The following is a 24,656-nucleotide window of genomic DNA, read 5'->3' on the forward strand; positions in this document are numbered from 1 at the left end:
TGAGCTTAGTGAAGCCAGTGTATATTGGTTATAATGGCTTTTTCTTCTTATCAGAGTTCTTTGATGCAGGTTTTATAGTGTTGTCGCTTCATGAAAGCCTGGTACACATGCAGAATTGAATCACTTTCAATTTAGACACCGTTTTTTCTTAATTATCATCATGATTATAGGATTTTCTGTCCATTTTAACACTTTTTTTCATTCAAATTAATCTTTGTGCACTTTAATTTTGTCCTGGAAATCAGGGATTGTGCAAAAGTCAAAGTTGATTTAGTCATTTTGGGTCAATGGCCAATTAGTTTAAACACTTGATTGGACTTCGAAAATGATTGACCAAAGACGAAACTACCTATAAGATTAGCAAGTTTGGGATGTTTTGGGGACAAAATTGAATGAAAAATGTATGAAATTGAATGAAAAAGGTGTTAAAATGGACAAAAAGCCCTATATTTTTATCACATTTTTAAAAATCAAGTGATTTCATTTCTGGATCTGTAATCAAGACACCATGAACACCATTGAAGATGTTGCAAGGTGGAACACATATGGCCAACAAATAAAACATATATGTCCATTTTGTGCAAATTATATTTTGTTTTAAATGCCCAATTACCCATTTTCACTGTCCAGCATGACATGTTGGAATTTTGCAAAGGGTACTCTATACACTTGTGTAATCAGGGCCTTGTTGCATGAAACTGTAAATACCATTGATGTTCACTTCAATGGAAACTTTAATTACATTGGATATTGAGTGATGTTGCAAATAGTACCGGTAGTTACACTGTAATGTTGATGGCAAAGTTACCATCAATGGTAAGTTTTATGCAATAGGCCCAGATCATTTACAAGTACATTGGAACACCTAAGGCCAGTTAGGGGTAAAAGGTGCAGAAAGTTGCACAAACTTTTTTAAAAAGCGTATTCTTGTCATATCTACATATTTTAGCTTTAGTTTATTTAATGAAAGTAGATGGATGATAAATCTTCTATTAATCTGTGACGCATATTAAAGTCATTGTGAAAATGGACACATAGCATGAGCAAAAAAGCATTAAGCTGCTATTATTTATTTATAAACTCATCAAACATTTTCTGCAATTAAAGTTTTAGCATTGATATATTTCTTGTTTATACAATGTTATCATATTTGACATTGTTATCATTGAACATCCTGTTTATTCCCCTTTACAATAATGTCCAATTTGTAATGTTATGTAGTAATCCTCGAGAGTGCAGTACACTTGAATATAGGGCCAAGTCAAAAGTGAAATTTTCCCCCAAATCCATTGTTATTCCTTTAAATCATAATCCATGTCCAAATCAAACAAAGAATTCACTATCGACAGTAACAATGCATTTTGCAACATTAAGAAATCTACATTACCGGTAATACCATTCGTAAGTTCATGCTCATCTTTGTAAATATAAATGTCTTAAGCAATATACACAAAAACTAAATGGGTTCTCTCATCTGTTAAACATTTTGTTTTCCTTTTTGTTATCAGTGCAATTCAGAACACAAAATATGAGACTTAAAATTGATGACTACAGGTATACAATTTGCATTTTGGATTTAAAAAGTATTGATTTGCTGATTGTTATGGTGGGAAAACTATCTGCTACTACAATCACTGACCCTTCATGTGTAGCGGTCAAACCTGTCTATTAAGGCCACCCTAGGGCCCTAGTTCTACAAATCTATACACATATTTCTTTCTTTCTAGTTTAAGTAAATGCACACTATGTGACCACTGTATACAGATGTTCTTTAATCTTTATACAGTGATGACCAGGTTTGATGTACTAGTTACATACATGTACATGCATATCCCATCAGATGTAACATAATAGAAAAATTAGAATCAGTAATTGCCAATATCTTTCAGATGAGTTTATTTGTGAGTTGGGCATCAGCTGAATAGATATTTAATTTTCGTATTGCATCTCATGTAGTTTTGGGAGAGAGTCATTATGACTTTTTTTTTTTTAAATTAACTATTTAAGACCACTCTGTGAAATCCTGTACTCTTTACCACCAGGGTATAAACTATAGTCAAACCTGTCTATTAAGGTCACCCAAGGGAAGCAGAACAAGTGGCCTTTCTAGACAGGTTCTACTACACTCACTTCTTTCTTGTGGGAGACAAAATACATGCCACCATAGACAGGTGGGCTTTAAAGAGAGGTGGCCGCTAAGACAGTTTTTACCTTGTATTCTTGTGCAAGCATAGCTCTATTATAATCTGTATTCCAGTAATATATTGTGTTCAAACCTTATCCTCTCTGTGTATACCACTCCCACTCCCCCCCCCCCCCCACCCTGAAAAAGAAGAGATATACTTCTTGTATAAAATGCCCTATTTACTCTCTTCATAACACTTCTAATGAAAGATACATATTCATTTGTTTGTTGTTCAAATAAATAAGCAAAAATGCCTGAAAGGGTATGTTCTTTATAATGAGATTGGCTGTAATTTAATGGAAATGTTGCTTTGTTGTTCATAATTGACAGCTCATTGTAGATAAAAAAATGGCTGAATATAGGAAAAATAGGAAAATAGTTTGCATTGAATTCAATGTTCATTTATATATGAAAATGAGGCCTTGGTGTTGATCGAGGCAGTATTGTGTTTGTGATATTTGCAATTTCATGGAATTGTCACTTTGTTTGGGAATCTATCAACTAGGTTTAGATTGAGGCAACATTTACAAAGCTTTGAATTATTAGAAACAGTCATAATTGTTTATGTCAATGCAATATAAGGGTTTTTATCCTGCATCACCGTTCATACATATCAATTTATATATTTACTTTCATGTCACAGATTAATTCTTTGCTTTTACAATTGTTTTTTTATTTTGAGGGAATGACTTATATGCTTTCAATTATGTTTTTTTCTCCTTTGAATGGGACACAGCAGCAAAGATTTTCAAGAGTTCAACTTCCGGGCAATTTTAGTACCCTGTTGTATTGCTTGTAGTTCGGAACTTGTGTTCTGATTTAAGTAATGTGCCATTGTAATGTCCACACATTTCTAAGCAAGCGGACAAGGTTATTGAAATTTTCCTAGGTTTATTTTTTTGAAAATCTTTGGTAATTGTGTTATAGATTATCAGACAAAGGATAGCAGGATAAATAATCATGAAAGTTCATTTGCTTCTCACATTTAAAGCAATACTGGACTGATGAACTTTCTGCCCTAGCGTTTATTGCACAGCGCCATCTCATGGTCAACTTGCCAACAGTGCGTAACCCAATACCTAATGTCCACTTTGCGGACAGAGGACTCGATGCAAGAACCAATAGTGCAGCTAGGGATGCAGCGAGTTACGAGACCACACTGTTACAGCTGACCTGAGTTGGCGCTAGAGGGGATTTCGCTGTAGGGCTTCTAGGACAGTATGGGTGGTATTCTCGAAAGCGGACTAACTTTAGTCAATGGTTTAATCCTCCGACTAAGTATGGAATGCCAAGTGTCCATATGAATATTTATTGGGATTAATTTGATATATCCCGATATTACCATGATAACATGATTATTTCATAGTTATATTGTTAATTAATTATGTTATTAATTTTTTTTTAATTTAGTGACATATTAAATTATTGAAAAACATATCCACATGGACACTTGGCATTCCATAATTAGTAGGAGGATTAAACCCCGAGCTAAAGTTAGTTCTTTTGTGAATACCACCCTTTAAATTGATGTAAATTTTGATGGAATGTCAGTGACTTGTAAAATGATCAGTATTGGATACAATGGGGTGGACCGATTTTGGGGAGGGCAGCCTCTGAAACTAAAATGTTTAAAAGCCCACATGTGAACGTGTGATCTGCCTATCATATATTGGTGTAGACACATAGTGATTTTTTTGTGAGTGCTGAGAGCTAGCTGCGATTTGTAAATAAGATATCAGTATAAATATATATGTCGACTTGTTTAGAGCATCGCAAAAGTTGCGTGAGCTTGAGTTTTAAACCTGTAAAAAAGCAAGAGATGGCTTGTGCGCGTTATATACATGTACTTGTAGAGTGGAGAGCATGTGACATATATACCAAATATACATGGAAATACGTATAGAACTTCTTACTAGTGTGGTTGTGTTTGATTTCATTGTACTGTTATCTAACCTCAATGCATTTTTTTTTCTTCAAGAAATCAACTCATGGGGATTAATATACCACATTGTATTGTCCATAGAAATCATCTTTGGATTATGTAGAGGTGTTGTGGGCGAGTGGATATGTCACCGGACTGTGGATCACAAGGTCCGCGGTTCAAGTCCCACTGCGGCACTAATGTCCTTTGGCAAGACATTGATCTACATTTGTCACTCTCCACCCAGGTGTTAAGTGGGATGGTAGGATGCGACAGCTAATGTGCTTAGATTAGCAAGTGTACGCTTTAACAAATGACGCCTGGCTGGAATGCTCCCCGGGAAGTGGAGAATATGCATACATTGTGTGCGGGTAAGCCTGAATCCGAGACCGGGGTAATAATATATATATATATCCGTAAAGCGCTTTGAGAGGGGCTTCGGTCTTGAAAAGCGCTATATAAGAACTAGCTATTATTAATGAGTCTTTGCTGTATTCACTCTTTTCAATCGATGATGGACGAGGTCTTTGTGATTGCCTCAGCTTGATTTCTTGAAAGTCTGTATGATCATGGTATATGCTCGTAAGAATACAGTTTGACTTCAATACAAAACTAAATGCAATCTAAATTTGAAATGGACTTTAATATGACCAAGAAGAATAAATGATAAGAGTTGAGGTCTATATAAGTCACTAAACTATTGATCGCAAAGTATTGTGTTGAAGTCCCTATCACGTCACTAACCTTGTGCCAGACATTAATCTACACCATCTCCCATGAAGTTGGAATTTTTTTTCTTACCTCTTTTCATGACATGATTGTGACGATATAGTTTATTCCTGATAGATAGAGTTTATGTGCAACAGTGTACATTTAGCAGCCATGCTCTTCCCTTTTTTTCACACTTACTATCTCAATCTGTCTCTCTCTCACCCCTACACACTACTACAAGTATATTCCACGAGAGCTTAGATACAAGGCCACACAATGAATATGTTGTCTATGAAGTCAAAAGAAAAGGGCCAAGACATGCAATTCAAAGTATATAAAGTATAAACAAGCAGTTTAATTACTTGGGATACCTAAAAGCAACATGGCAAGTACATACTTCGAGAATAAATTGTTAAAGCAATACAATGAAAGGCAATATGCCATTACATGATCAAACTATAGAGGAGTTGACACTAAAAGCAGCAGTTACAAGAAAACTACAAACCCAACTTTAAAGGATATCTTAATACATAAAGTTGTATGTATTTTTGAGTCGAGGTATGGATGTAGAATGCAGTAGTACAGTGGAACATTCTATGGCCAATGGAATTTACCTTGTTACATTGAAACCTTGTTATTCCGGGGCCAAAAAGGGAAGTCCACCCTGATATTTAGTTGGTTTTAATAATAGCAGAAAATGAGAGTTTGAAAGTTTTTAGCAAAATCCAATAAAAAGAAGTCAATAAATTTGTGAAGTTGTAATCAATTAAACACAAATTGGCTCTCTGTATCTTTCAAAGTCCTCTCCCATTTGATCTGTACCGAATTTTAAAAAAGTTTCCATTTTCTTATTTGTCGATGAAGGATACATTTTTTTCATACAGGGGTTGTGTAGAGTATGTGGAATGATCATCTCTAGAGGGTAACTACGATTTCCTTAGGGCAAACTTGGAGAGGAAGAACTAGCAAGATACATTCAAGAGTTTCCAATTTGCGTATTGAATTCACATCTTCCTTATCAAAAAAAAAAAAATCAAATTTTGCTGAAACGTTCACTGATCTGTTGCTCAATTGTTTTTCCTGCTTCTATTAAAATCAACTGAATATCAGGATGGATAAGAGAAACCCCATACAATACATGTGAAAAGATGTGAGACCACCAAGAGAAGGTGTTGTTACAATGTTCTTTTAACAGGAGGCACTCGTTTTTCCAAAGGTACATTTAAATATATTTCAGGATATAGATTAAGAAAAGAGCTAAATGTCTTATTTCTACTTCTCTGTTTTAACACAAGGTATAAACCACGTGATTTAGTACATGGTTATAGCATCAAAATCTAACTCTATAAAGATTGCAAACTGCATAGCAAAGACTTGTTGAATAACATAATTTGCATACAAAAACCAAGGTATTGTTCAAATCTAGCTACAATTAGCACTTTACCCAAATGAAACATTAACAAAAATACATTTAGCAGTACAATCATTATTATTTTATACATAGTTAAAGTAATATATGTAAAGGCATGACAGCAGTGACTTGCATTAAATCATTTAAAGTTATCTGTAAAACCTATAATTTTCATCATAAAATATTCAAAAAACGCTACATAACAGCAGCAGTTCAAAAATCTTTTACAGTATTTGTTGATAAGCTATTTATACACTTCAAACGTTTTTTTATATCATTTATAACAAGTTTCAAAGTCAACATTCAATTTCCAATTTAAATCCTACATTTCAAATAAAAATTAAAAAAAACGCTACATAACAGCAGCAGTTCAAAAATCTTTATAGTATTTGTTGATACGCTATTTATACATTTCAAATGTTTCTTTCTTTCTTTGTTTCATTAAAAAAAACGGTTTTAAAGTCAACATTCACTTTTCTTTTTAAATCCTACAATACAAATAAATAAAATAATGCACTTCATACCCCCTGTATCCAAAAAAGGTTAAAAAGTTAAAAACCTCCAATACAAATATTTACATAATAAACAAAAAATAAAATATGAATCCAATATCAGTAAACTTGTTTTGTTGTTAAGTTTAGAATGGGCCTTGTCATTCACAGCATTGCCAACAGCATCAATGAAATCACATTAAAAACTTTAAAAATCAAAATTTCTTTACTTTTTTTTCTTCAACAACTTCATGGCCAAGTATTAATTGTTTTTAAGTACCCAAAGATACATGTGTACACACTACTGGCAAAAAAAAATATTAACCTATACATTTGACTGGCATTCACAAATCATTCATAAAACTAGTTCATATAATGATAGTACCGATATATTTTGAAAAGTATTTAAGTTACATGATAAGAACCAAGATTCAACCACATACAAACCATGAATACATTATGCAGCCTAGTATGATAAAATAACACAATACATACATTTGATTGATTACATCAGTAATAAATGGTGAAATCAAGCAATCAACTTGATCATTTAAAAAGGTTAATAATTGGATTAAACATTAGTATAAATAAGCACACCAAGTATATGTTGCACAATACAAGACCTAATGAATTATAAGTACTATTGATAAATGATGAATACATTAATTCCATTTTCTATACCATGGTTAGTCAATACGAGAAAGAGTAAATATTATGATTAATTAGTTTTTGCCTTTGCGGTGAAGTAAAATGATATATATTGCAAGGCATTTTATAAGCATAGTCACATAATTATAATCAATATGAAAACAAAATAGTCATTCAGAATTTGGGATAGAAATAGACAAGGAATATTGTCTAACAAAGATTAACAAGAAACAGGAAAACAAACTTTTAAAAAAGAAGGAAAAAAAATATATATTTAGAAAAGAGCTAATAACATACATTTAGGGCAAGTCTAATGTATTTAGTCATCTGGTGTCCCATATCATACAATAAAATATTGTGAAGTTTTGAACACAAATTAACACCAAATGTGTCATTCCACTTCACATACGATTATCAGTCTAAAATCTTAGATGTGGTCAGTGATATATGGGACAAAATAGCTTGGTCTTGCCAAAGAAATGCAATAGGTCAAATAAGTAAATAATTTTAAATAAATTTTGCACAAAGAATGTAAAGGTGTAGAGAAGAGACCATGCACAGTTTACCTCAAGGTCAAAAAGTTGTAGCATCTACAAAATATATATTATTTAATAGGGTAAAATAAACAAATATATTTCAATTTGTTTCATGTAAAACACAGGAAACTGGCTTATCATGGACTGCAATAGGTCAAACAAGTAAATAATTTAAAATAATAATTTAGAATATAAAAGTGTAGAGAAGAGATGATGCATAGTGTACAAAATTTTCTTCAAGGTCGAATGGTAGCATCTACAAAGATACATTAAAAAGGTGAAATAAACTAATATATTTCAATTTGTTTCATGTAAAACACATGAAAACTGGATTATCTTGGACTGCAGAAACTTTCCACAACTCTACCAAAGCAAGAAAATGGTTTAAGCAAGTATGAAGCTACCGTAGTACCCTGATAACACACAGGATTTTTTTGTTGTTGTAATACTTAAAACCATTTCAAACTGACAGTATGAAGTTGCTAATTGAAAAAATTATTTGAGGGAATGGTGAACAATGGTTTCTCTGTTTACTTAACAGATGAATCACCATGAATTCTTTATATTCTGGAGGAAAAAAATATTGAATATCACTTATAGTAAATTAGGAATAATTTTGTGTCTACAAATTCAATTTGTATGTTTTTGGCCATAAATCCATAGGAAAGAGAGAGATTTGTTTATAATGCCCTGTCATACCAATGCAAATCTTTTTTTCTTTGTACATTTTTCTTCCTCTATTCTCTGGAAACAGAATGGGCAAGCCATGGGCAAAATCTAAAGTTGTAACAACAACAAAAAAGTTATAAAAGAAGGTGCATGAAAATGGTTTACTTTTAGTGGAATCGTGAAAAATACATGGAAGCAGAGAGCGATTTAACCCTTGAAAGATTCTGAAGATCTTGAGTAGAATAGCAATAGAAATGACAAAAATCACCCCAAAGAAAATCTTGTTTTTACTTTTTACAATATCTAGCAAATCAATGCTCCATGAGCAAAAAAGTAATTTTTTCTACACTTTGTACTTTGTTCTACACACCAATATTGCTTCCTCGAGCAAAGCAATATATATTTCATAACATACATGTACATCCAAATGCACAAAGTTTCAAAGGCTCACATATCTATGTGTATGATTGTGACGAATGGGTGTATTTTGCTCTCACTTACAAGGGGTTAATATTTTAATCGCCCATCCATATTATGTGAATACAATTGCTATCTGCAAACTTGCTTGCTTTGTCTGCAGTATATTGATCAAAGGTTGTGAACAAGAAATATGGCCACTGGGAGAAACCGCATGGAGAGATACATTGAAACTGAACCTTCTAAACGGAACACATCGTGATCTTATCATTTAACCCTCGATCTTTCTCGTTTGTCCTCTACACAAACATTTCGGTGAGCATCTGTCCGTCTGTTGCATTCTGGGATATCACTACCCCTCTGTTGCGTCGTAGTCTGACGATACGGCTGGGTTCCGGCTCGTTCTCTTTTGATTCCATCGCATCGGTCGATTTATCTTTTGTAGCCGCTGGCTTCTGAATGGGGATCTCTGTTAATTTACCAGAACTGCAATATTGGAGAAGAACAACACAAGGAAGAGAAGAAAATGTGAGATGGAGAAAAAGAAGTTAACAAAATAGAAGAAAACAAAAGATAAAAACTCTGACAGTATGAAAAATAGCATTCTGGAAAATTTATAATTAAAATTGTATCATCTTAATTTCCCAAAACTCTTTATAACATGATTTTTTGTTTCATCTATATGGCTGCTATTTTGAATGTTTTTTTTCTTCTTCCTTTGATAAACCAGATCAATTACACTTACAATCATCTTCAGACTAGATGAAAATGATGCCTCCGTCATAGAGCAATTTTACAAACCAAAACAGAAGAAATTTTTCAAATTCAAGTTCAATTGTAATCCATTGACAGGTTCTCAGAATATCGTGATTACAAGCAGTTTCTCATATACATGTACATATATGACCCTTTGATCTTTGACCTCATGACCACTAAATCTAATCAGTTCATCGGCTCTGCAAGTAACATACATGACCTAAGTTTGGCAGCAATCCATCAATCGGTTCTTGAGATAACGCGATCACAAGCTGTTTATGCATACATAATGAGCCCTGTGACCTTTGACCTTTAACCTCATGACCACTAAATCTAATCAGTTCATCGGCTCTGCAAGTAACATACATGACCTAAGTTTGGCAGCAATCCATCAATCGGTTCTTGAGATAACGCGATCACAAGCTGTTTATGCATACATAATGAGCCCTGTGACCTTTGACCTTTAACCTCATGACCCCAAAATCTAATCAGTTCATCGGCTCTGCAAGATACATACATGACCAAAGTTTGGCAGGAATCCATCGATCGGTTCTTCAGATAACGCGATCACAAGAACGGGACGTACGTACAGACGTACGTACGGACGGACGGACAACCCGAAAACATAATGCCTCCGGCTACTTCGTAACGGAGGCATAAAAATGATTCGGAATTGAACTCCTGTTAAAAACAATGTCAAAATATTGAATGGTACATTTGAAATAATTCTGATTTTCAGACACGCATACCTGTCTTGCTTTGTAATTGTTTGAGATAATCCTTCGCTCATGGCCTTGAATGCATCGACTCCTGATGACCTGGATGACTTTGGCCTTTGACCTGTCTGTAAGGTCATAGCATTGAGTTCTCGCAGGATGTGTCCGGGGCTGGCGTTGAGCTCGATCCTGGAGAAATAAAGAGGAACATAACATTTTGAAACTTCCTAGGGAAAAAAATCTGAATGGTCTGTAAAGGCAAATATATTAAAGCCCCACTGCACTACTTATTGCTACTTGCGCCCTCTACATAGCAAACAATGCCTATTCAATGCCTGTTGGTCCCCCATGATCCCCTTTTTCTTATGTTAATTGAGAGCTGATTTGATGAGATAACTACCTGCAAGTGACCTTGCAGGGAGGTCTAACTCAACTATGACAAACTACTGCAGAGGGGCTTTAAAAGAAGAATGAATAACTTAGGGCAAGATATCTTTCCCCCTCTCTATGTTTATCTAAAATCATTAGTCAAAATACCATAATCCTTGTCACCCCCATTCCCCTCCTCTATGAGAGTGCATTATGACTATGGGCCATGCTGAACTGCATGCAGTCAAATGCAATAATCATAATTGATTGTGGATGTACATGAAGTTATGGGCCAAGCAATTCCTGCAGTAAATTCATAATAATTTGCCTTGCTGATATGTGGCTCAGAAAAATTGCTTAAATGTAGTACATTGGAGCTTGTAAACATTTATATGCAATAGTGTGGAATGTCCATATGTACCGTATATGAACAGGACTATACTTGAAGTTCATGCACATCAAGATGTTTACATTAAAAATAATGTTTTGAATAACCTACATGTAACACTACAATCCCTTTTAAAGAATCAAGATCCAATTAGTGACAAGGTTAAATTTAAAAATAATGAAAAATACCATTCTATATATTTCTGCACCCTCTAATAAAAAAACTCTTAATTACCGGTAGTCACCAAATGGTTATTGGACACTAAATTTCAAATTCCCATAGGCTTAACACAGAGAACATCTGGTTTCTTCCAGTAAGCAAGGGGTTAACAGATGGTCTGTACTACCCACCTCTTTGGTGTTGTTCTCCTGCCACCGGTCCTAGTCCTCGTCTTGCCGTCTCTGCACGGAGTAGGAGTCTGGCCGGCAATACGGGCTGATCTCCTCAGGGGGCTGAAAGGGGTGACGGGCGTCGTCAAGCGGGATTCCTGTCGGTACCGGTGGCTGTTGCCGGGCGTGGCGTAGGGGTTTGGGGTGAGGGGCGAGTTGAGTATGAGGGCACGGGCACTTGGAGAATTAGGACTGGAGAGGGAAATACTCCAGAGTTGCTGGGGTCTCAGTTTAGGCTGTGGCGCAGCGGTGTGTTTCTTCTGTAACATCAATAGAAGTTGGAAAATAGAAAACAAGCAACAATAATTTCTACAAAACAGTTGACTTTGTTTCAAGGATCTTCAAGCAGATACACCTCAAGTTTGAATATTATTTAAGAAAGAACTAATAGCTACTTTAGCTAGCATACTGTACCCTCTCCAATATTCTACTTTGAGCTTTCAATGAAATTTAAAAAAACAGGAGAAATGCAGTCATTTGAGAAAGGAAAAGAGTATAAACACAGTTATAAATATATTTTATACATTTCAATTTTATTAATGTTTCCAACAAAACATAACAAATCAACTCTAAACATTTACAACAATTTAGGAATACATTGTACATATTGGAAACAGAGGGGTCCACTACATGAATACTGGTACTACTGTCTGTTAGCAATTTAGTTGTACATGTACCTCACCTGTAGATCAATATTCTGATTCAGTTTGAAGGTTCTTTGGATTTTTTTCCCCCTTCTAAATTGATAGCACAGGCTGCTGAAGAAAGTTTTTTTTAAAATAATTATAAACTGTTTCTATGACTCTAAGAAAGATAGATATATGTAGATAGATAGATAGATAGATAGATAGAGAGAGAGAGAGAGAGAGAGAGAAAGAGAAAGAAAGAATTTTATTCCAACTCCATTCCACTTAATAGTGAACAGTTGAACACAGAAACCAACTGCTGAATCTATTGCAATTTCCACTCAAGATGAGAAAGAGAGAGAGAAAGAGAAAGTTCAGGGAACCCAGTGGAACCATCAACAATTCTGCATACATGTAGGGTAACTCTCGAGGTGGAAACCCACTGGAAAGAATCGAATTTCTCCCGCTAAGATTTTGAATTGGCATCGATCCAGCTTGAATTTGTTGTAGTAGACTCGATGTCAAAACAGTAGACCTTGTGTTTGGAGTTTTGCGCTCTGGAACTATTTAGCCTGAAGTGAACCCAGAATTTATATTCCTAAACCACTGTTGTAGAGAAGGCTCAGATAGCGATTAAGCACATTAAGAAGAAGATTACAATCTTGTATGCATGTTATACATGTACATGTAGGAAAGAGAATGTGCTGTCAGGTGTCAGCGCAGAGAGAGAGAGAGAGAGAGAGAGAGATAGATAGAAAGAAAGAGGGGGATTTAAAGGGAGGTCGTTTTTATGTGCAACAGCTTAAAGTCCTTAATAACTTCTTGAAACTTAATGAGCCTTGAAGTTCTAAAAGAAATCATTGGATAATCAGCTGAATCTTATCTCAGACTCAAGAGAGAGAAAGTCATCAAAAGAGAGAATGTAAAGAGAAGAGAGGGAGAGAGAGAGAGGGAGAGAGAGAGAGAGAGAGAGAGAGAGAGAGAGATGAGAAATAATACAGGGGGAATGTCACTTTTTGTCAGGAAGCAATATGTAAAACAAACAAAAAATCAATGAAAAACAAAAGAATCAAAAATATGTTCCTGAATTATTGTCTGATATGATATATTATCCGAAGGCCATCACAATATGCACAGAGACAGTATATTTAGTTCAGTAACTAAACATGTACAGTACATGTGTATGCGCATGTACTGCTCAGTTACTGCCATCACTTTTTACAAAATAATTACAAGGACTCAGCTTTTTATTCCACATTCCATAGTTCCATTTATGACCTCTTTTGACTCGCATTGCATTGTAGCTCAGAGAGGCCCATGGAAGGGGTGTAGAATTTGCATTGTATCATGGGCTTTATGGCAGTTGAAATTCTGAAATTCAAATTTAAATTGATAGTTATCTTTTATGCATAAGTTCGTTTTGTAGGCCCTAAAAATTATTGTAAATCTAGTACATGTGCTGCAGTGGTTTGAAATGCTTACAAGTTGAACTGATGGAATTTAAAATGATATTCTATTTAAAATGACTGTTCTCAACTATTTTAATGAATATCATACATGTTCATGCTCGTATTCATACAGCATAAATGCCCTCAAAAAAAGAAGGAATGACTTGAAAGCCAGTATGTCTTGACTCTTGATTGTAGATTGGATTGTAGATTGGATCATTGGAGGAATTTTGTGATCATGTAGACTCCACTCAGGCAAACTTGCAAAGAAAATGCAAAGATTTGTCACAAATCTGAGCATCATTTGTGGAATTCTATCAAAAATTAAAAAAAAAGAGATAAATGTAGTTTTACAGGGGAAGTCATGTGAACAATTTCCTGCCCTTCCAAGTCTCCACATCCACTTCTTTGACAGTTAGTTTAAGAATTGTTTTTTTTTACAAATATTTTGAATTAAAGATAAAGGTGAGTTCTGGTAATGCGATTGCATCGTGAAAGAAAAGGTGTGGAATGGATCAGAAAAAGTTGATCAAGTAGCATGTAAGTATTGGTGTGCACTGCAAGGTTCTGGAGTCATCAAAATCATAATAAACCTGGCCCAGGTCTTGGTAAAGTAACAAGCACTGTACACAGAAAAATGGATATGGGATTACACAAATGGTGTCGGGGCTACCTACCTTGATTTCCTTATCTTTCTATGCTCATTACTCGGCCAGTATACATTTTCTTCCAAAAGTTATCTACCGTAATGAGGATCTGAGACATTACGGTAGATAACTTCACACATGCGCGCGCCTGCCCACAACACAACCCACTATCCGTATGCACTTGTATTGCAATGTGAAGCGGTTTGCTGTGAAACCTGTGAAAAAGTGTATAGATCTACTAGTCTACTACTAATATCAACGTTTTTTCCGAAAAATAACAAGAAAATTGACACGAAACAGGTAATATTCTAATATAAACATAACGACTTTTAACTCATGATCTTTATTTGGACATTTGATGAATATTTACTTCATTTTGGGTATGTTTTAGACTTTTAATGAGGTATCTCCACGTCGGAGTTACGGGTCAAATTTTGGATAGGTATCTGAACAAGCGCCTGAAATAGTCTACTGCACCTCAACTCAACAGAATGAATCACCTGGTCAAGTACTTAGTTTAGTTTACTTTTTTTAGAGAAAAAAACTTGGTCAAGTCCAGGATGAAAATGAAAGTTAGCAATTATTGATAAGTGCATGGATTTTACTGTTGATTGATCATGTTCATGAAGTCCTGTTTACATACCGCTTTCGCTTTGAACGTGCCCCATGCTTTCTTCACAGTCCTCAGCCGCCGGGTCGCCGTCCCTCTGGCTGTCCTCAAATGCTGCAACCCCATATTCACCACTTCCAGCGGCTCAGCAGCAAAATGTTGTCTCTTGTCCGTTGAAAGAAGGTGGTCACCTTGGTCTTTCTCGGCTTCGTTTTCTGAATAATCCTGATGTAAATCATTTGGAACTCTCAGATTCATTGAATGAACTCGAGGAGAAAGCAGACTGCAGCTTTCGTAAGACATCGCTTGAGGATTTCAAATGAAATTACGGTTTTAAAAGGTTTTGTCAAACAGCGGCGTGATGTTTATCTTCTCTCTACAGGCGCAGCGCAGCTAATCCTGTTTGAAATCACCCGCTTTTCATCTAATTTTGTAATAAACAGAATGGTGTACGTTTGTAGCTAACAAATGCGGATCATTTCGCTGTGCTTTCTAACGGCTTAGGACCATAGTTTAAGAACCATTATCATACAACAGTCTTAGATACCTCCATTCAGTATAGGTAATATGAACATGCTTAAATCATTTTAAACGCATCGATAAATGTAAATATATCATTTTTTCTTACAAAATATTAATTTTATTACAATTTTACGAAGTTAAATTTACAACTAAAATCCAATTTATTTATATTTAGCAATTATTTAAATCATAATCATAATAACTTCCCCCTATTATGGGATGTTCCATTTTACGGTACGGCGGAGTCACCTGATACATGCACAATGCATGCCCTCTACATTTGTACTTGTATCTCACTTGCACTGTACATACACCGGTACCAGATCACGGCTGGACTTCCGCACTTCGCTCAGTATAGCAGGTAGCCTACATCTATTTGAAGTATCCTCGAACGGTATCGTGTAAGGTGGTCTCGCCAAGCCAGCGGGGGTGTGTTCTCTGGAGACCGCTATCTTGCCTACGTATTTTGCAAACAAGCTCACTCACTCAAAGTTATCACTGCTGAAAATTGTTTATGTTTTGTGGGATAGTTCGTCTAGACACCAAAGATGGAATACAAGCCACTGAGAGTCTTCATAGACGTAATTTTCTTTATTGCAGGTAAGGAAAATAATGAAAGAATAAGATTTATTTCAACTTAAAACTTTGAGTTGAACTTCTAGAACGTGAACAGTCTCATGTTTTGTTTTTTTGTTTTTCTTATTGTATTCTTCTGTAGTCTTTGCTTGTTTTGGTGAGAGGGGTTTATGCCTGATGTGTGAAAATGTTTGTAAACAACAAGGAATGGATTTATATACTAAATACTGAAGGAGTCGGAGCATCTTTTTTCTTCTTCAGGCTTAGAATTTGTCAAATTTATGATCACTAAATAGGTGCACAAAAATGAAAGTGAGCTTGTAAGTTTCAAAATCACTGTCTATCATAACTTTTTTTAGGAATGGGAATCTGGAATAAACTATTAAGTAATGATTATGATTATAATTTTAATTTAATTGGAAAATTATTATTAAGTTTGTTATATAAGGGCAATCCAACAGTTAAAATAATTTCATTCATTCATAGGAAAGCAGAAAAATAGATATTACAGAATGGTGGAAGTTTGAAATAAATCAAACCAATGCAATAGTAAGAAAGTTATGACTTGCACATAAAACAGTATCAATGATTGACTAGTGTAGACACACGCATGATCTTACCGAGAGTACTGCCTGCAACAACTCGAGTACGGCATGGGTTCCTTGTGTGGGGTGTAGGCAATCCCTTTTTTCCCTTCATACCGGTACTTATATTCCGTACATTATACTTAATTTGAAATCTTCATTTTTATTTGTGTGTGTGAAATCTATAGGCTTGTATAAAAGAAATTAAAAAAAAAATAAAACTTTTTTTAATGTAAAATGTGGAATAAATAAACTTCAAACTTCAAACTTGAAAATATTCACATCCATAGATTGGCAGGTACCGGTAAACTGTTTAGGGTTCTACATGTAGCTGTACACAAGGTGATTGGTACTGTTTAAAAAAAAAAAAAAATTTGATCCATGATTGTGTGAACGACAGATTGTACGTACATGTATAAACAGAAATTACACAAATTGATGGGAATTGAGTCCATTTCTATTACAGTATATTGTGCTATTTAGCCTAACTCCACTCCCTGGAGTTATATTTAGCCACGAATAGGAGTGATTTAATAAAAAAGAGTGGAATTTATAATCACTTTTTTGTGTACAAATTGGCCATTTCTTGTAGATTTTTTGGGGTGATTTTTCATTCATAATGTTATTTAAACAATATGCACTTTTAATTTTTTGTTAACCATGAAAGAGTGGTAAATATCACTAGTTGTGTCCAATTAGAGGAGGAAGAGCTGATTAATTTCGACCTTTAGAAACCCTGAACTGTTATTTAAAGATCATCATACTTGGGTTCATTATCCATGAAATCTCCCACTGCATAAATAGACCTTTTTATGATGAGATAATCATTCAATTGGGGGCTCTTTAGCATCTATTGAGTCTGATCTATTCAAAAGTAGAAAAGTTTAGAGTTTCTAAGCCGCTTGTTTGGAGTCTGTTTGTCCAACAAATGAAAAGCTAGACTGAACACTTTCATTGATTCCGTTCAGCGTTCATTTATCTGAGAGCAGAACTAGGAGCCGTGACACTTGGCTTTCAAGAGAGGTCATTGAATGAAAGTGGATGGGTTGGAAACTTGGAATGGATCCGAGTTTCAGTCCACTGACTACCATTTTCGAGGAAAATACTGTAAACCCTGTATATTATTAAGACTGCTCAAGGGAAACATGAAAAGTGGTCTTTATACAATGTATGTACAGGTTCCTTTTATAGTACAGGTTTCAATGAGGCACCATTTTCAAGGGAAACAAAAAACATGGTATTTATAGACAGGTGTTCTTTCTATACAGGTGGTCACTAAATCAGGTTTGACTGGACAACAATTTAACTCTATAAATCATGGTAAACGATCATGTAAGCTGTAATACTGTAGTCCTTTTATTTTTTTAAAAGCCCTTTCAACATAAGATAACTGTAACTTTTAGGCCATGATTCCTTCCTTCATGATTTCTTCAAATTTGAGGTTCTTTCTTTTCTTTTCTTGTGAGTGTATGAAAATGAAAGTTCTCCTTGTCCCTCAAGAGAGCATCAAGTTTTATTCATATTCAAATAAAACAATGTTTTGAAACCTAATGCAAATAAATGTCTCAGCTCGCTTGAGACCCATCTGCTCGTTGCAAAGTCCATATAGTTACACATTTATCAACAGCTTGTGTCTGGGCATTGATAGATCACTTCAAGAGTCTCAAAACTACCCTTGAGGGTAGCCTGTTCGCACTGAGGATTTCTTTTTATAAAGAAACGTCTTATTAAAGGTAAAGACCAGTTATGGTCATGCGATTGCATTGTGAAAGAAACGGTGTGGAATCGATCAGAAAAGGTTGATCATCTAGCATCTAGCATCTGCAAGGTTCTGCAATCATCAAAATAATAAGAAATTTGGCCCATTCTTCTTAAAGTTACAAGCACTATACACAGAAAGATGTATATGGGACTACCCTATATCTCTCACAGACCATGAGAGAAACAAATTTACCAAATATATGAATTAGTAGGCGGTTTCTTGGCAAAGTTTTTATCATCATGTATTAGTCAAAACATATTCTTTCATATGATTGGTAATGAGAGCTTTCATTTCATTTTTTGAAATTGGGGCGTTTCCAATACTGGTCTTTACCTTTAAGAATCGTCAAATAGAGCGAAAGCGGCACACATGCATTCTTGTATAAAAAGTGTAGTACAGAGATATATCTATAAAGAAACTAGTTGATTCATTGAATTGTAAAATGAAATAGTATCATCCAAACTTAAATGCAAATTCAAAGGATTGCATTAAAAAAAAAAACACTTTAGAACAAATAACAAATGATAACTTTTGCACAAATGGACTTTACCTCATTTGCCACTGACTTGAAGCTTTTCTCAAGTGTTTCAATCACCAAAAGGAATTTTAGGGAACCCATAAGGGCCATATCCCTACAATGTACACTGTATTCAAAATATGAGAATGAAATGGTATTCTATACAGAGATATCAGAAGCTGAAATACATATTAACTCTCAATACACATTACAGTAACTTGTCATAATAGACGAGTCTAGACCCATGCATGATTGTCAAAGCGAAAGGGGCACGTTACAAAGAAATATCTAGAAAGAAGTTAGCTGTGAAGAGGCCAGTTGACATATGACAGCTGTCCAGTCATCAGTGTGGGCTCATTGATACAATGTTCACATTAGAAATGGACCCTGATTCTTTGTTGAGCTCTGTTCGAAATGATGCTCAAACCTGTGTTTCGCAATATCAAATTTTGTTACATGCAGGGAATAATTTTCCTCAAATTTTTTGATTAGCAATTTCAGGCGATGGATAAATATTTCAAATGAAATTCTGTACATTTCTATGGAAGAAAACTGCTACACAAAAGATATTTTGTATAGCAGTCATGCAAAAATGCATAGCAAATTGCGATGCGATACCAGGAAAATTATTCCCTGACATGACATTCACAATACCGCTACTCGAGAAAATATAGCAAATGGTTTTTATACAGTTTTACAATGAAATTTGCTATTCTGAATGGGGAGGGGGTCACTTTTAGCCAAAATGGGAGTGGTGTTTCTAATACCTTTGTTGAATAATGCCCATTCCGAAGTGGCAGCGTAGCCGATGGTAGCTTTAGAACAATGGATGAGAGCTTCAAGAGTGCCAGAGTGTGTTTAGCTGGCGGAAGCTGCTGGCTTTCCATTTTCTTTTACCTCCAAATGATCAGGAGAGTGATCTGAGGGTTTGTTTACCGGTAATCTTCACTTTAAAGAGCTTGGAGGAGGAGGAGGGGGAATTTCCATTGTATTCTTCTAAACAAACCTTTATGGTCAATGATTTTTATTTCTTTTACTTTAGAATGAAAGTAGAATTAAAGGATTTACTCTTCACCTGGCAAAGCTTTTTTTAAAAGAAATTTCCACTGTTCTCTAACTTCTCTTTATCCTTGTAAATGGTAATTTTTGTATTTTGTTTACCCCCAGATGAGATGCTCAGTAGAATCTAAGTATTTAATTGTCTTTTTGAAATGGACTTTTGGAGAAGCAAAGTTTTTGTATCTTCAGTTCTCACAGAACTTCAGTCGACCTTGACGAATACAGAAAAGACAACTTGTTCTTTTAGGTTGCCTTATCTATTGATCTGTGTTCAGCGAAAAATCAATAGCAACTTGTTCTTGTTCTTGTTTTTGTTTTTTTGTTCTTGTTCTTTTTGGTTACTTATCTATTGATCTGTTTTCAGAGAGAAATCAATAGCTTAAGCAGCCATGGCAATATACTCCTATCTACTGCATTGTTATCCCTTTTTCTTTTCTTTATGTCACTTTTGCTCATTTCCACTTTTCTTATGTTTGAATGTTAAATACTTCCTGATCCTATAAAGTAATGAGTGTGCCCACTACTCCTGACTTTTCGCATCTCCGATTTCAAATTGGATCTTTCGATGCTTTTCCTTTTAATAGTTTCTGTTTTAAAGCTTCCAGGCCAAGTTGCCACAAAAGCCAATATTGGGCCAATTTGAAAGAGGCTACATGTAGGTTGACACATGTTTTGTGATTCGACACTGAATGACCTTTCCCTCATTTTGTAATTTTTGTTCAATATCATAGAGAACTACAATTTCATAACATCTGAATCTGTCATGCTTGTGACTCGAAATGGGATGTTATTGCACTCTTTCAAAGCATTCTTGGGCTCTTTGATATTCTTTATCTTTCTCTCTTTCTCTCCCTTCCCTCTCCCTTCTTTCTTCTTTCCTCTCTTCCTCCATTGCTTCCTCCCTCCTTTTCTCTTATTCATTCTCCCTCCCTTCCTCTTGCTGGCTTCTTTCTCTCTGTATATGTCTCTCTTTTCTCGGTCTGTACCGGTATGCTCTCCTGTCACGTCTTTCTCTTCCTTTCCCTCTCTTCCTCTCCCTCTCTTCCTCTCCCTCTCTTCCAATCTCTACACCTCTTGCTTTTGCTCTCCCCCTCTCTTTCTTTCTACTCTTTCTCCATTTTATCTCTCATTTACTTTCCTTTCTTTATCTTCAAACATGCCCTCATGCCTTTAATAATGAACAAGGTCACTGACAATTTGTTTCTCTGTAAAAAATGTTCTATGTGTACAAAGCTTAGGACTAATCATTATCATTCAATCAAAATGTTTTCACATAAATGTTTATTTAACCTCCTACCCATGCACACTGGTCACTCAATCTTTACCTTATTCCTAACCATTGTACTACATGCATGGGTATCTCTCTATTTGTTTTTCTCGCTGTCACATTGGCAACAAACCCTGCATGTGTTTCTCATGTAAAGCACTCATTGATAACATCATGTTTTGACTGAAAGCTCCAGCAGATCAGATTGCCACGGCTTCAAATCACAGGAGGATTGCCACAGGGGTGAGATGAAGGTTTCTCTGCAGCCCTGGCTCTTCCGGAGGTTGATACAAATGTCAGGAGCATGCATTGATTCTGGGGGGTAGTGGTGCAGTCGACCCCGCCCCCTTCCCCTATAATCATGGGATTAAACCACATGCCCCGCTGTGAGCTTCTGATCAATGCTTTTGTCCCCGCCCCCACCCCCTCCCCCTTCCTCAATCCTCAATCCTCAATCCTCAATCCTCATCTGGAAATTGGATCTTGTTGACTCTGGCAAATGAATCATGACTAATGTGGTATGACACATTTATTCCAGGAGAAACTCAAACTGAAAAAGAAATGTTCACATAGTAGAGTACATGTATATTTTAGCTGAAAATCAAGCGTTGAGAGCCGAAAGGCATTATAAAAAGTCTGTGTCAAAGTTTATTAGTTAATGCTCTTCTTGCAATATCTCTGTGATTTCTAACATATGTCCATGAACAAAAAACTCACCATGAAACTTGCCTGATAAAGCGATCAGCCAAATCATAAATGATGAGAAAACCATCACATTTTCTGGATAAAGAAAACTAGACGTTGTGTTCATATGGTAAAGTTCGAAGAGGGTGAAGTTACAGCAGTTCATGGGAAAGAAATTAAAAACCTCCGCACATGGTACCCATAAATTGCAGATCCATGAGATTCAGTCATGTTGTAGAGGGTTTAAGAGGGTTATTGGATTAAAACTGCTTTGTCAAGGATCATTTAGAATTGCGAATAAAGTTTTTAAACAAATGTCATGATGGAAATCTGTATGAATTAAGTTCACAGCTTTGAGAAAGTGGAAAAGAAAACAAAATGTGATATTATACTTTATGAATCAATGGATTGCATGTGGAAATGAAATCAGTCTGTGCGGTGGTGATTTCCGTCCCTAATCTGCAGGTTTAAATCATTTCACCCTGTAATTACCCCATACTGTCGATACTTATCTCAAATGTATCTTCTATATATATTATAGTAGTACTGGCCCTAACCCCCCCCCCCCCTTCCAAAAAAAGAAGACTAAGGTACCAGTATATTATTTACAAGGTACATTGAGTCATTCCGCTCTGGAAAGAAGAGAGCTTTATCAAATATAAGTGGGGTAATGTTAAAATTTCTTCAAAAATTGTATAATGCTGTGACAATGTTGTTTTGATCGCTTACTGATGCGAGTGACTCCACTTCAGTTTGACAGTGACCTACATTTTTTTGAGGAAATGAGGTGTCTATACACTTTAGCGGTAATGAGCCGTAACACAAGATATTTATCAGTGACGATTAAATCCCGCAAAGTCCCCAGTGCAGTGAATGATTTTTGTTGAAAAAATAAGGCATTCCAATTTTTAGGGATCATTGATTTGTTCCTAATAGGGTTATTCAAATTTTTAAATATGAAAAACGTGATGAGAGCCAAAAGAGTGTTAACTCTATAAAGTATACTAATTGAACATCCTTCTGGCACTAAGTACATATCAAATACAGTAATAATCAGAGTAATGTGGTCTTATTTACCTAGGGAGCCATGTACATGTAAGTGTTGATCAAGGAGATATACCACTGATGAGGGACCTGTTTCATAAAACATGTATCAATAACAAGTTACAATGACTGTTATTTAAGCTACTAAATTAAGGCATCTGATTGGCTGAGAGCAAATTTGTCATAGAAATTTAACAAGTTTTATGAAACAGGGCCCAGTAGAACATCCTTGGCGTTATCACTGCCCCTCCTGTGGGCCCTGCAATTATTATTCCCCCAGCATTACCATTCAATACACCCGGGTGTAGAGTGGCAAATGTAGGCAAAAAAAACTTGTTCAAGGAAGAAAGCCTTTGTACGCACCAAGCGAGGATTGAACATACGATCTCTCGTATTAGAGTCGGGAGCTTTCAACAATGTACCACTGTGCTTCCACATAACACATGTAGACATGTTATTTTGGAAAGAAGTATTGTGTAACATCACATCCACCATAACATTATCCAATTAAGAATTTTCCTTTTGTGTGACTTATGAAGCAAGAATGTTACAAATTAGCTTAAGTTTAGAGGTTTTTTTTTTCCAGAGTGGATGTCCAATTATCACAGCCAAGCGTGACTTTTATTGATTCTGGCATCTGGTTTGGTTTTATCAGACACGTACAGCATCAGGAAGTTGGCTAATCGTAGGAAATGATAATTGACGATTGTCTCTTCGCATCTTTCTTCTGTTATCCCTGGATGTTCACAGAACTTTTGAAACAGGATGAAGAGAAGGATAGAAGAGAGATGAAAGAAGACAGATAGAAGAAATATTTTTTTGAAGATGACGATTGAAGCTGCCAGAGTGAGGTTGCATTCATACAAACAGTTCTTAGCCCAGAAACACATTTCTGTAACTGTTGCGCTTGTGTCACTTTTTGTTGGTTGTAAATTTAAAATGTTTTGAGAGTGGAAGCAGGCTATTTGTAGGAAGCGATAATTGACAATTATCTCATCACATTTTTGTCTGGCATCACTGTCGATTGAAAGAGGATAGAGAGAAGGAAAGAAGAGAGATAAAAGCAGGAGATGATGATTGAAGCTTTCATCCTCGGAGAAAGACTGCTTTCATGGAATGTTATGAGTTCATATTCATATGTTTGTTTCAGTTGTGTCATGTAATTTTCATTGGTTGTTAATTGAAAGATGTTTTAAGAAAAGTGGAAGCATGCTAATTGTAGGTAATGATAATTGACAATTGTCTCTTCTCATCTTTCTCTGTTTATCCATGTCCAAAGAGCTGTTGAAACAGGATGAATAAATGGTAAAATGAGAGACAAAACAAATGTTTTTGAAACTGGTGATTCAGTGAAAAAAATACACAGGGGCTCGGGGGGAATTAGCCCCCAAAATGCTAAAAAGAGCCCTCGAAAGTCATAAAAGAGCCCACAAAAATTTGCACAGAGTTCAATAATTCAATGCAAAACAAATTAAAGAGTGTTATTTTTCATGGAAGCAAGCTTGAAAAGTAGCCCCCTAAATGTTTAAAGTATTTTTTTCCCCGTGATGATTGAGCTGTCAGACTGAGAGTAAGGCTGCATTTATTTAATTATTTTAGACCATAATCATGTTTATGTCATGGTTTCCATCGATTGTAATTCTAATTCTGTTTGAAAGTGGGAGCATCCAGGCTAATTGCAGGAAATGATAATTGACAATTGT

At 35.4% G+C, this 24,656-nt stretch overlaps 2 protein-coding genes across 2 annotated transcripts in view; one reads left to right on the top strand and one right to left on the bottom strand.

Annotated features, from left to right (window-relative positions):
* Positions 1-8,347: 8,347 nt before the first annotated feature.
* On the bottom strand, positions 8,348-15,456 carry LOC586178. The gene is made up of 4 exons (XM_795288.5): positions 14,972-15,456; positions 11,569-11,867; positions 10,495-10,650; positions 8,348-9,475 (listed from the first exon to the last, which is right to left on the bottom strand). Exons 1-4 carry the CDS (start codon positions 15,239-15,241, stop codon positions 9,289-9,291), a joined length of 912 nt encoding a protein of 303 aa, XP_800381.2. The 5' UTR covers positions 15,242-15,456; the 3' UTR covers positions 8,348-9,288.
* Positions 15,457-15,754: 298 nt separating this feature from the next.
* The window catches only part of LOC105445477 (phospholipid phosphatase 1-like), a 70,881-nt gene continuing 61,979 nt past the window's right edge, over positions 15,755-24,656 (top strand). Inside the window, exon 1 of the mRNA XM_030991864.1 lies at positions 15,755-16,060. Coding sequence (XP_030847724.1) covers positions 16,009-16,060 — 52 coding nt within the window. The 5' untranslated portion in view covers positions 15,755-16,008. The remainder of the gene's footprint in view (positions 16,061-24,656) is intronic.

Source organism: Strongylocentrotus purpuratus, unplaced genomic scaffold (genome assembly GCF_000002235.5).
Source record: "Strongylocentrotus purpuratus isolate Spur 01 unplaced genomic scaffold, Spur_5.0 spur5_scaffold_2, whole genome shotgun sequence".
NCBI lineage: Eukaryota > Metazoa > Echinodermata > Echinoidea > Camarodonta > Strongylocentrotidae > Strongylocentrotus > Strongylocentrotus purpuratus.

What these genes read in the sequence shown, in the direction of transcription:
- LOC586178 (XM_795288.5), bottom strand. Translation starts at nt 15,241, where the DNA reads ATGTCTTACGAAAGCTGCAGTCTGCTTTCTCCTCGAGTTCATTCAATG. An exon ending in GCACGTTCAAAGCGAAAGCG is followed by an intron (nt 11,868 to 14,971) that starts GTATGTAAACAG and finishes TTGATGTTACAG; the next exon opens with AAGAAACACACCGCTGCGCC. An exon ending in ACAATTACAAAGCAAGACAG is followed by an intron (nt 9,476 to 10,494) that starts GTATGCGTGTCT and finishes CCAATATTGCAG; the next exon opens with TTCTGGTAAATTAACAGAGA.